This window comes from Nestor notabilis, unplaced genomic scaffold, assembly GCF_000696875.1.
Source record: "Nestor notabilis isolate BGI_N333 unplaced genomic scaffold, ASM69687v1 scaffold5347, whole genome shotgun sequence".
NCBI classification, from domain to species: Eukaryota; Metazoa; Chordata; class Aves; order Psittaciformes; family Psittacidae; genus Nestor; species Nestor notabilis.
Window position 1 is genome coordinate 64,057 of NW_009937685.1, and position 13,645 is coordinate 77,701.

A 13,645-nucleotide genomic window follows, 5' to 3' on the forward strand; every position below is an offset into this window, starting at 1 on the left:
AGAAAGAGAGAAAGAGAGAAAGAGAAAGAGAGAAAGAGAGAAAGAGAGAAAGAAAGAGAGAAAGAGAGAAAGAGAGAAAGAGAGAAAGAGAAAGAGAGAAAGAGAGAAAGAGAGAGAGAGAGAGAGAGAAAGAAAGAAGGAAGGCAAGAAAAGAAAAGAAGAGAGAAAAGAGAAAAGAGAAAAGAGAAAAGAGAAAAGAGAAAAGAGAAAAGAGAAAAGAAGAAAAAGAAACAAAAAGAAACAAAAAGAAATGAAAAGAAAGAAAAAGAAACGAAAAGAAAGAAAAAGAAACGAATAGACAGTCACAGAGAAAACCAAACAATAGACAAAGAATAAGTTACCGGAAAAACTGAGGAAACAAAGAAACGAAATGCAGCTGGACAAGATAAATAACTAGAACAGTGACTGAGATCTGTCAGAAGGTGTTTTTACCAGTTGTGAACAGTCACAGGAACATTTACAGAACATGGGGAAGTAACATGATTGAAAAACCAAAATGCAAAGATCATTTTCACATTGAAAGAATAACTACAGCTGATTTCTCAATGACTTGAAAAAAGCAAATTTGACTTCTCTTTAGAAACCCTGCTAAAGAAATACCCAAAAAACACTACCATGACTAGCAAAATCCAAATGACAAGACACGGTGTTGAGAATATTAGATTTCAAAAAAAGGAAAAGACAATGCATGCCTCACCGCAGCTGAGGTAATACCACAATGGCAAGTGAAACCACATAAATACAATTACACACAAGTTTAAGCACCCAGTCAGTAAATAAAAATCTGGAAGGGGAAGGAAAAGTAGATAGTTTTAAGACACTTATGTACATAAAATAGTCACAATTATTGTAATTATGAATATGCTTGAGTGCACAAGCAGATAATTACAATGTGTTATTCTTTGCACCTCAGAAACCGACAAGCTCTTACAACAGCTTGTGTCCTTAAATAAAGCCATGGTGTTAACACTCTGCAGAATTTGGCTAACTAAACTTTTAACCAACACTAATAGTGATTCGATTACATCGGACCAGTTTTGCTTGGTATGACATTCTGTCAACAGAACACGACCTAAGAGAAACATGATCCAGTGCAAGTAGCAATTCAGAGGGAGTCAAGGTCCCAATTCCAGTTCTGCTGTGTAGTTTTGACACGTTGACTCTGCACATCATACACATCACTCTGGAGAGATGACCACTGTTCAGAAACTGACTATGCAAAATTACGTGTTTTAACTGATGCAAATCCCCTAACTAGTTAGTTAAATGCTCTGATGTATGAAGGAAAGATTGGTTTATTTCAACAGACACTTGAATGTCACTTTCAAGGCACAGTCCTATCCCTTCCACCTAACAGACTCAAGAGTAGATGTAGTAGTACAAGACAAGTGTTTCTTGTTTTGGAAAGAGCGTTCAAGCTACCCTAAGATACAAAAATAGAAAAATCACTCTCAGAAAACCCTTTGCTTATTGGAAATTTTCTCACTGAAGAAAGTAAGTAGAAAATCAATTTTCGACCTTAAAACATAAGTTTGGCCAATGACTGCCAAGAGAATAAAGGTTTGGGGGCTTAAGGCAAATTGTACACATAAAACAAAATACCTGATGATCTCCAAGGAAATGACTTCTCAGTAGAGCTGCAGAAAGAAAAAAATATATCACAAAAATGTGGCTAGTTTGGATTTATTTTTTTAACCAAAGCATACAAAATTGTACACCCCCCCCCAGCAGATGAAGTTTCAATAGCCCTGTAAATAACACTCTGCAGCACTTTACACCTGACAACTAAACCATGGGTTATTGATTTTATTTTTATATTATTCAGGGGGAATGCCCCATAATACACCATACGGCAGTTTCCAAGGAATGTAACCTATCTGCAACAGGACGCGTCAGAGCATGATTTCTGATACGCATTTCCTATTTAAGGTGTAATGACATAAATAAAATAGTATAGAGCTCTAAGCGTTCCCAGTCGTGTGAGACACCTGCAGTAAACAAACCACTCCAAAGACAGGCACATTCGTTGCTCAGGGTAGGTCTGGCAAAGGAAGTTTGGGAACTACAATTCTAGAGCATTTTGCTTCTCCCTGTGAAGCAGTTTGAAAAAAAGAAAAGAAACAGACCTACAATTCATACCGTTATTTCAATTTCCAGTTTCCCAGAGAGAACTCTGATCCTCTGCATACAATGAGCATTCAAAGCATTTGACACACACATCACACCTCTAAAGTGTAAACAGCCAACAGATTCTACACTGTCAAGGTTACAGATGCCTTAAGAAACAATTATTTCACAAGATCCAGCATGAGCTCATAAACCCCCAACTCTGATATTTTTTGAGTAACTATATTGTATCAACCTATCTTTAACCATATTTTTCTTCTGCAAAGCAATGCTCTTTCATGTGTTGATAATAGTATTGATGCACAGCTACCTCTGCAGACAAATGCAAAATCCATTCATGTATTATTAAAACTGATACACTTTTCCATAAAAACAGATTATTTCCTCATACTAAATGTGAGCTATCAAACTTAGAATATTACATCATTTTTGCAATAACTGTTATTTTCCAAATAAAAAGCTACTGAAAGGAAAAACAGGCAAGTCCATCAGATTTTATGATGTCTAAATATCAGCATGAAGCTGATTTTGGGTAAGATATATCTATTTCTAAATTAGTACTATTTATTTTACTTCTTTCTACCACAGCTACCAATTACAAAAAACTTCAGCACAACAACATGAACACTACTACATACTTATTTTCTAAAATAAGGAGCCTTTTGTGGAAACAACATGTTTTTGTATAAAAGAGTGCTAAGCTTGCACACCAGCACAGGCTGACGTACAATTACAATGAAATTTAAAGAAAAGGGAGAATATGAATTCAGACTTGAAATGCTTGAAAGCCAGCTTCATATCTAAGTACTAAGAATTTTTACTACATATTGGCTATTCTTTCCCTCAGTCTACAATTTTATCATCTTCTGGGGTGCTGTGCTATTTTTTTTTTCCAGAATGTACATAAAACGCAGCAGTTAAATAGACTGAAACTTGCTGCACGGAATTAGAAGTGAAAAGCTGGACTCCCAGCTGAGACCTTCCAGGTTCCTCTGCCTTCAGAAGGTTCTTTGTGTTCTACTGTATTTCTGAGATGCTGAGAGAAGGGTGCTTTAACACCAACTCCATCAAATCCAGATGTGTGCCCGAGCTTTCACAGGTATTTTATTTTTCCTGAAGGACCATCTTATCGAAGCCCAGAAGCACAAATATCTTAAGTTTAGGCAAAACCAACATCACTTGGCAGTATTGGAACACAAGTCCAATGCCAGAAATGCTAAATAAGTACATAAACAAAATCAAACTAGACATCAAACCAGTGTAAGCAACCAGCTTACCCTGGCAATTGATTGTCACCCTGCAAGGGTGGTTTAAGAACTCGCCCGACAGCAATCAACAGCTACCTTCCCTGAAACTCAGCTAACTGGGACCATGTGAATACTGTCACTCCACCCGAGTGCAGTCAGGCAGATCAGTTTTAACTACCTTCAGTGGTACAGTTTAAATTGGGATTTCAACAAACCCAGATTTTGCATGACAGAACCTGCTGAGGTGTTTCAGGAAAGAAGGTCATAGCCTCTGGCTAACAGGAGGTAATAAACAGCTACAGATGGTTCTTTCTTAAGCTATTACAGCTCTCTCTGCAGAAAAACAGACTAAATGAACAAGCCAGGCAGCTCGCTGAAAACCCAAATGTACGCAGAGACACCTGGAACTCTGGAGCAAAGGAACTGTACTACCATCACCTGGATATTCCAGAGCAGTAAGCAGTGCCAAGACCACCAAACCACAATTTTTGCACAGCCTTGGGCTAAAGTTCATTCAATTGAAATAAAAAGTTCAAAATATGTCTCACTTCTAGTACGCTACCATTGAATCTCACTAGTGCCTTCTCTCCAGAACATTTCTTTGGCATATTTTGGGGATTGTAGCTACATGCCAAAGCAAATTCTGTGCAATTTCACACTGATTTTTCGCTTGCAAACTGAACCTTGTAACTATTCTGATGAAACCTTAACATATATTTCTACTGTTAAAAATTCATGAGGAAATTTGTACCTAAACTGGGTTTTAATTTAAAAGAATTTTTGTAACACTGAATGAATTATTGAAAGAGTTCTGAATGTTAGTTCATCTACATGAATTCTTTACTGGTTATATTCTTTACTCTTGACTGAGCAAACCTGGATATAATGTGTCCTTTAGTCGGTTATTGTTAGCCTATTCTTTAATGCTTTGCTCCACTAAAGTGAAGAAATCTGAAGACTATCTGACAGGTACATTGAACACTAGCCCTAGGATTCTCATGCTACCAGAACATCAAGTTTTTCACTCTTCACCTTTGCCTTTATTCCTCAGGCTTTCTGGAAACACAGTTCCTTATAATGAGATGACATCACTCAGTTGGTCTAGCAAAGGTAAGAAGTGCCAAGCAGACAGAAATACTTCACTCTTAAACACACAAGACTATAAAAACTCCAAACATGTCTCTATCCAACATATCCGGCTAACTGAACTTTCTTTATGTGCACAGGACTTACGAACAATAAAGTTTCTACTTTAGAAAACTACTTCATTAATATTTAAACTGTTTAAGAATGTAACTTGATTCTTACTACTTTTGCAGAAGTCCAGCATCTACCCCCTACTGACTTCATCATCGGATTTTGTCACCTTAGAGATGAAAAGTTTTGGAGTTACTAAAGCTTTCAGCTTTGATAAGTAAGTCTAATGCATTTTATTCTACTGATTAAAATGCAGCGTGGTCACATACTGCACTACCAATGAGAAGCTGCTGCTGTTAACTAGTCCTTAAAGTGTCTTTTTCTGATACTAACATGCAATACAGCAAGAGAGCCCACATGTGGTGCACTGCACTTCTAAAAATATTTAATGTTAGCCCACTATTATCCCTGAAAAAGAACTAGGTTAGTAGCACAGACATGCAGAAATTGTATTTTTCTTTCAGAACAGTTTGGTATGATTTATACTGTTTTCAGTTAAAGAAATTGGAAATAAATACTCTTCCCTTATCAATATGCTTCGCAAGAGAAAAAAGAATAGGTAAAATAAAGGCGTAACTCTACATGAAATGTATACAAAATACATACACCCAAATACTAGTTTTTCAGCCAGTAACACAAATATTTGGTAACTGAAGATGGAGCATGCACACAAACTCTGCTGAAATGAATCTAGTTCCTTTTTTTTATCCTTTGTATTTTTTCCTCATTTGTATTTCCTAAGTATGTGGATTTTAAATTTTTTTTTTTAGTTTATTTTTTGGTCCCTTTCCTTAATTTCAGACCTTTTCCTTGCCATCTCACAGCTTCGGTTAAAAGTTGATGTCTTGGCTACAAAATTGAACAAGCTGCCAATCAGGAAAAACATAATAATCTGCTAAATAGTAAAGTTTTCATATGAAGTTGGTTAGAGACAAAGTGTACCAAGTGTCATTTTACATTCCTGCAGCAATAGCTCTCAAATAAACACTTTCCACCTCTGGATTTCCAAATTTGAAAAGGAGGTTAGCATTCCTCTCCAGAGAACAGCTATGACAGCTCAAGGACTTGGCTGCACTTCACAGGCAGAACTGCCTGGCCGAGGTCACGGCTGGGCCTCTGACAGTACCTGTGCATGGGACAGCAGGGCTACAGGAGGAATGCAAAACTTCACAAAATGGCAGATTTCTAGGTTTTGTTAAGTTGTTTTGAGAGCAGTGTGCTGGTTTTTAAAAAATAATGATAATAAAGTAACCACAACTATGATCTTCAGTTTCTAGACTGGATAGTTAACCTGTATTCTCACTGCTACATACATCTTTTGCAGGTATTATATGACATGAAACAGATTAAGCCCATCTTCTTAGCAAGTAAGATGAAACGTATTTCTGATTTTAACAGTACTGCTTAAGAGAAAATTATCTATTTCCTTTGCTTATCTTAACTGCTTGATTATATCACTGTTGTCATCAAAAAAGGCAACAGCTGAAAATATTAAGTATTATTTATTAAATGCTTCTAAAATGGTGAAAAGCTGTAAAATGCTAAATATATAATTCTGCTGAAAATGTTAAGTATTTCAAACATATTTCTTTAGTATTTTAGTTTACTGCTTGGCTGATCTCTCCTCACTGGAATACATCTGTTCTGTCAGGCACCCAGTAGCAAATAGTTTACTCACAGGGATTTGTGCTTTCTGCTTAGGCAAACCTGCCAACCAAAACTTAAGTGCCTGCTAAGACTGAACATATTGTTTTACTTGTTCTTTATCTTCCGTTTTAGATATCTGCATTAAGAACAGTGTTTACAGTTATATGCAGTATGATGCATTAAAGCTTTGTACAACTGTCAATTCTTGGAATAGGGGGATTTTTCTAATAAAATGATATATATAAAACTCCATAAACTTGTAATACACATTTACAAACAACTGGCAACCATCAAGATCACTATATCTAGAATTCATATTTCTGCTTTTCTTGTTGACACAGGTTAGCAAAGTTTTCACAAATACTTGAACTAAAGAAGCCTCAACTTTTCCAGTAGCTGTCTTCTTGAATTCACTAACATGCTTAATTCCTGTGCCCACTGTGCTAGACACTGTACAAACAACCGTAGCCATCTTATGTCTCACGTACAAAAATTAAACAGCTCTGCCACCAGAAACAAGCGGTCCTATGACCCGCTAGATGTTTTCAGCTGGCACAGGCAGGCACTAATTCTCTGGGCATGAATTTAGAAAGCTGTATCTGGAATACTACACCCAAACGTGGCCACTCATACTGAAGGATGCTATTTCAGTTCGAAAACCAATACCAAGAAGCAACTGAGACTCCCATGCCACCACAGCAGGTGGCCATGCAGAGGAGCTGGACACGGGCAACCCCAGCTCTACCAACAGCAGATTGCTGCCACCCTACAGGCCTGTGCTGTCTGAAACCACACACTGTTAGCACTGTGACAGTGGTACCAGCACACTCACCATCACCAATGTCTGCCTACTGGTACAACAAAATGGTAAACTAAAAGAGGTCCAGATCTGGCATGTTGCACTATCTTCGGAAAGAGTTAACATCCTCCAAGTATTGTTTTAGCTGAATGATGCACCACTGTAACTACCACGAACCTCGATGCCCTCTCCATAATTCAGGTGTTTGCAGAGGGTAAACAGGTTGACACGTACCACCTGATCAGTCACAACTGTTCATACTGACTTCAGGTCATCTTGCATGAGCACTCCTATGAGCAGTTACTGTAATTCAGCTGAGGCATAGTCACCTACTGCATCACAATCTGTAGTGTGCAGTGAATGTACATTCACAGACAAAATAACAATCTTATTTTGTAGTCTAGTCTACTACTGGGTAAGATAGTATTTACATACGCAGCTGAAGTCAATATTAAATCATCCCTCTTCAATTTATCACCAAAGCAACTCACAGTAAGCTACATGGGTTTTTTCGTATTTGAACATCAGCAAATTGCACAACCCCCCCATATTCCTCAATTCTACTGGCATACAAAGCTTTGACAGAATTTCAAGAAAGGCTTACAGTCTGGGTAAACAGAAACCTAAATATGAACGTTGGAGCTATAGCAAGACATGGGGAAAAAAAAAAAATAAAAATCAGCATTTCTGAATTCCTGTGGGCTCAAGACAAATGATAGCACACTCTAGAATTTTAAGTGAACAGTTCATGCTGCCCAAGTGCCACAGCTGAAGTGCTAAAGGAAAGAGACAGCATTAGGCATCAGAGACGTGGAGTGAAGTCTTCTATAACTCAAGACAGATGACCCACTGACTAAGCTAAACATCTTAAATAGCCCTATTAAATGCTGGATTGACTGGAAATAGAATTACTCTTTAGGGCCTAAAAGTTAGAGTAGGGGAACCTATAATGCTTGCTGAAGTCATCTGGTAAAACTACACCCTAGAAAATATGCAACACATAGCATACACATCAAAGGTTGTGCGTCCACCTTAATCACTAGTGAAACTACTTATAAGCACTGCTCTTACTGTATTTACACTCTCAGTACTGCCTGAAGACCAGAAGCAAGCAAGTAAGAAACTGTAAAAGACAGAAGTAAACACAACAGAAAGTTTTGTCTAACATGTAGGTACAGCCGAAAAAGCAAATCTGAACCACACTGTTGAAAAAACATGAGAAAATCCTGAAAATCTGCTAATACTACACAAGCCAACAGTTCTATTCCTCTTTTTTGATTCCCCCTGCCCCCCCCCACTTCTTTTTTCTACTAGAAAATTAGCAGAGATAAGAAAAATATGCTAATTTCCTAAGAATTCTAAAGTACGGGCATTGCAAAGTTCAGTCAAATAGTAAAGACAGAGGAAGAGACTATCAGTGAGCCTGTGTTAAAAACAGAGGAACAAACCTAACACGCTCCATTCTCAAGTTCTGAAATTAAGGGCACAAGATTCCATGACAGTTTAAAATGTAATAAAAGAAAACCCAAATCTTTATATGTAATTATTTGTAACACAGGATAGAAATTCTACAGGTACATTGAAGAATATTTGTAATACACTAAGTAAGAACTGGAACAGCCTAGAACAATCATAGCACGGACCAATATCCAACCAAGGAGATTCTTTTATCCTGTAACAGAGATGAGTGCTGCCTCAGAGTGTTTAGCGTCAGCGACCCCGAGGACTGGTTAGCATCTACCATGGCAAGAAGTTCATAGCCAGCTACTACTATGGAATTATTCATAATCTCTTTGAATTGTTCTGAATGGATAACTAATATCTGTGCCCAAATTATTCTTCCAACAGCTCTCTGATGATCAAGTAGGAGACCCTGATTTAAAATTATTCATTACTCAGCTAAACTGTGCCAAATACATTTTAGCCCTCCTCTTATTCTACGCTGAAGTTCTACAAACAACATGTATCTTTTCTTTCTTGCTTTTCAATTTAATGCAGCCCTTCAATGTTTTCGAATTGCAGTAAGCGCAGTATTAGTGTAAATAAATAAATAATTTATGTTACTGTGACTCCTTCCCTCTTCCTGCCCCAAAAGCACATACTGATTTCTAAAGGTAATTTTTATGGGTCTTATAATTTGCCATGAAAGTTTGGTGACATCTATATTGCAATATATGCCAGCAATTTCAAATACAGCCTTTGGAAACACTGAAATATCTGATACATCATGCCAACAGAATTAAACTAGTTTCTGTAAGGGTAATTACACCCGTATCAGCTCACTGTGAAAAGTCTTGTTCGGATGAGCTTGCCGCTGCATGCCGTGGAATGCCGCAAGCGCGGGGGCCGCCCACTGTTTGGAAGCGTCTCACATGTTACCACTCCTCAAGTGGAACAAAAGTTACAACTCAACACGACTGCATGCTGCCTTGCAAGCGGAACTACTCATTCTGTTTACACTCTTTAACAGCATTCTGCCATTTTATGGGGAAAAAACGTGTGCCCATGAAATGCAATCCATATTCATCTCACAGGAAGTTTACAGTGTTCAGTCACAGAGAGCAACAGTGTACTGATTCACTTTGGAATATTTCTACTACTACATAAAGTGCACATTGTATTTCAGCTGTGTTTCGGGAAAAGTGGAGAAAAACCTTCCTAATAGCTATGAAATACATTTGATTTTACAAACCTCAGAAGACTTCAGGTAGGCACGTTATTACTCAAACTGACTGTTCAGTACCTGAAGTGTTGAATTTTTTTACTTCCTGTACTGCCTGCCAAAAGGGCTTGCATTCTGATGAAGTCTAGTGTGCCAGTTCTGTACTTTTGTTGAAGTGGTTGTGACAAGCTGCTATTATGAGTGCAGTATTTTACAATTAAATTAACAGGTACGAGCCCTTTGGTTCCCACCACCACTCAGTTTTCACAAGTTACACACAACAGGTAACTCATCAAAAGAATCAGTCGACTGTGAGAGTCATACAGCCAACTCCCACCTGAGAGGTTAGGCAATGTGTTTTATAAAGTGAGCCTGACTACTGACCCTTGGTACATACTGATATCTATCTGCACCAGCATATACTCCAACCCATGTGGCAGCCCAGAGGTGGACCCGTAACACTAGAGATGCGAAGTTAGCTGCACTGCTGCATCTGGATGTAGGAGGCCCAACAGTCCAGTGGCTTCTTCACAGAAATCTGTGAATGTTATAGCATGAAATGCAACTAAGAAGATAGAACTGCAACCTCACATGGTTTTTCACAGTCTATCATCTCCGATCTTGTATAACACCGCTAAAAAATATTTAACACTTACACGTAGCACTAATCACGTACCATGGCAGGCTCTTAAGAGGTTTGAAAGTGTACAGGATGTCATGAAATATCTTAGAAGTGCTGAGTGTAATACCAATTTACAAAAATAATTATGAGATAATTTTAACAGGTAAGTAACCTACAGGTACACAAAAATAAAGCTGTAAGGGAATGCAGGGCTGCAGGTGATCTAGTGCTTCCTTCTCCACCCCCTACACTATGATTACTTAGGATCTGTAGATCTGTGCTTGTTAACTTTCACACTCCTCCTAAGGGAGCAAACCAGCCAACTACTCTCCTGTGTGTTGCCTGCATTTACCATATAGTTGTAATACAGGTGAGCAACAGCCCAACAAACCTGAACTACACGTACCTTCTGTGCAACACACACTTTTTAAGGACTAGCAGCAACAGAATGAACCATGCTTCTGAAATGAGAGTCCTCCTCAGGTGTGCCTAAGTAGGTGACAGTCTGATCACCAGTGCCTGCCTATGGATGGATTCTTCCGTGTGTACATCTGCAGGGCCTGCACTCTGCACTATGCTAGTGTTTGTAGTGTCTGGGCTAACGACCATGAAGATAGGCTGAGAAGCTACATGTGCCAGCTGAAGAAGTTTAAGCTGGTGTAAGGTACTGATGTCACATTCCTCCTTGCCTCATGAACTGCATGACTTCCCTTGGGCTGGCACTTGTACAACTGGGTGATGAGCTGGCTCAGAGGAGTCACTTGACTGACACAGAGAACAGCTTGAAGCCCAAGCTGCAATCACCAAGATAGGCAAATGCTGCCACAAAAGCACCTGTGACTCCGTGCCAGCATTTGCTTTGCCAAGCAGTACCTCCTCCAAGCCAATGCCAGCTTGCAGAAATCCAGTTTACAAGCGGGTAAATCAGAGGCACTACTATGACCACTGAGGTCAACCAAACCTCCAGCTAGACTTCTGAAATTAAATGCTCCCAAACATTTTAACCACATTGAAGGAGACTAAAGCACACTATCTTTGAAACAAAGCATTGTCAACTTCCTCAGAGACAGAAGACTTCAACAAAGGATACAACCCAAAAGGTGTACTCATCTCAAGCTGAATGAAAGGTGGTTGGAGACGTAAAATAACTGAAGCTTTTAATTTATTCTTCCATAGGAATTTAACTTTTTTAGCTTTCAAAATGGAATCTGCACAACACGTGGAGAAATATGTGGATCTAGAGGGAAGACAGGCAAGTCTTAAAGGGTATACAATGGTCATCTTGTCCAGGAAGGTTTCTAAATATTTCGAAGTTTCTTAAACACAAGTTCTCATGCTAGTCAAATGGTAACTCAGGTCAGGTAGTTCGAAGTATAAAAACAATGGTGTTAGCTGGTACGCTGCATTTTTTAAATTTATTTTTAAATGATCACCTCCCGTTTCTTAAGGTTTTATAGGTAAAAAAATCCATTTAATTTGCAGAAATAGTTATTATGGCCACAGGAGGAAACATTTCAGAATGATACCCAAGTTTACTGCTTAAAGACTATAAACAAACAGTATTTAAGGCAAGATGTAAAAATGTTCAGAGCATTCCATTCATAATGTTCAGTACATGAGCTCTATGTACACGCCAACGTTAAGTTTGCTGTAACCCGAAATGCAGGTATAAATGTTTCATAAGAGAACACATTGTTATCAAGGCTCTCAGATTCAAGAGCTACCAATCATTTGATATGCTTGACATGAATGAGTGCCCAAACACATTCAGAGGTAGAAAGTTTGCTAAGGAATTAAAAAAAAAAAAACAAAACAAAACTCAAAACACTAGTTACAGCTGAAAGATTAGCAAAATGCTTTGCTATAGTTATTGTCATCGTATGTGAACTATATTAGGTATGTTTCATGCTATTTAAATATGCTAACAGTACACTTACAGCAAGATGTTCCCTGAAAATAAATGTAATAACAAAAAGTATTTCAGAAAAGCTGAACGAAACTAGATAGTTAATTCAGGGGGGAGAAATAATTAGATTACTGTATTTAACTAGCACTGTCACTTTAATACAATTATGTATAAATCTACTGTATTTTTCTTTGGCTGAATCTTAAAAGTAAAATTTAACATATTTAAGTAGAAATTAAAGCTTTACATACACTCTACTGAAAATGGAACCGATTATTAAAGAGGCCTCTTTACAATGTCCCATAAACTCTTTACAGCAAATCTGCATTTTTTTATATACTTAAGATATTAATGGAAGGTGAACAGCTGTCACTGAAAATATATGTATGTAGGATGTAAGCACCACTAAAAAGCCCTCTAATTTATGGGACATATGAAAGTGAAGTCATCAGGACTTGTACCTTGTGCTGGCGATACTTGGTGATTCTGCTCCAAGCCTACATCTTTCTAGCTGATTAGCCACAATTTGCCTTTCCACTTCCAGTTCTCTGGTAAGTCTTTGAAATTGGAGCTCCTGAAATTTCAAAATAAAAAGAAAAGCATTCTTGATGTTAAAAAATGGGTGTGGATGAATTCTGAAACAATCACTGTTTCATCACAATCATGTTTCTTGTTTTGATTCTTCCTTAGTGGAATAAACTATCAGAATATTAAAGTGGGAATTTAATGGTTCTTTAAATCAGTCATTCATGCAAATATTGATTTATGACCTGTTAGAAAAGGAAAAAAATGTTTAAGCATTTGTGGATTTTATTCCTCTTGCAATTAGAATTTTTGTGCCTCCTTACATTGTCACAATCTAACAAAATCAGTGCCTATAAAAGTCTTCAGTTTCACCTATAAAAGAGATATACTGGAAAATACTGTATCCTGACCTTTCCAATTGCAAAACTTCAAATCCTAAACTATGCTACATTTTGACTTCTGTATTCAAAAACTTAAAATTTACTATTTCAAACTGGCTGAGGGTAGAGATGTGCTATTTCACCTTTTCTGAATGTAAATCATGTCATTGTATTACACAGTAGTTGTATTGCTGTATTACAGAAGTCACCTTCACTCAGAGACAATAGTTAATGCAAACTATTCTTTCCCACCTTATATTACATGGAATGAGGCTAAATACTATACCTCCATAAATGGTCCCTGAAAGAGCTTTGTACTTCCTCCAGTTTGTAACCTTTTCTGTAAAGAGAAGCGTGGTTCAGCATCACACCCTACAGCTTTCAGTGTCTGCAAGTGCCTCACAGCTCCAGTCCTGGAGGGCTTTACGCATGGCACAGGAGAGGGGTCAGAGTATCAGTGTAGTAAAAACCTACTCTAAACCCATGATTTACCTTGCAGAAGTAATGATAAAGTTTCTTCTAGTGACAACACA

At 37.8% G+C, this 13,645-nt stretch overlaps 1 protein-coding gene across 3 annotated transcripts in view; it reads right to left on the reverse strand.

Moving 5' to 3' along the window:
* PKP4 (plakophilin 4) overlaps nucleotides 1-13,645 on the reverse strand; it is a 61,347-nt gene that overhangs the window by 36,239 nt on the left and 11,463 nt on the right. For all 3 annotated transcript variants that reach the window (XM_010018942.1, XM_010018943.1, XM_010018941.1), the window contains exons 2-3: nucleotides 12,669-12,781; nucleotides 1,603-1,637 (exon numbers count right to left, since the gene is read on the reverse strand). In XM_010018942.1, the coding sequence (XP_010017244.1) occupies nucleotides 1,603-1,637; nucleotides 12,669-12,781 (148 nt within the window). The remainder of the gene's footprint in view (nucleotides 1-1,602; nucleotides 1,638-12,668; nucleotides 12,782-13,645) is intronic.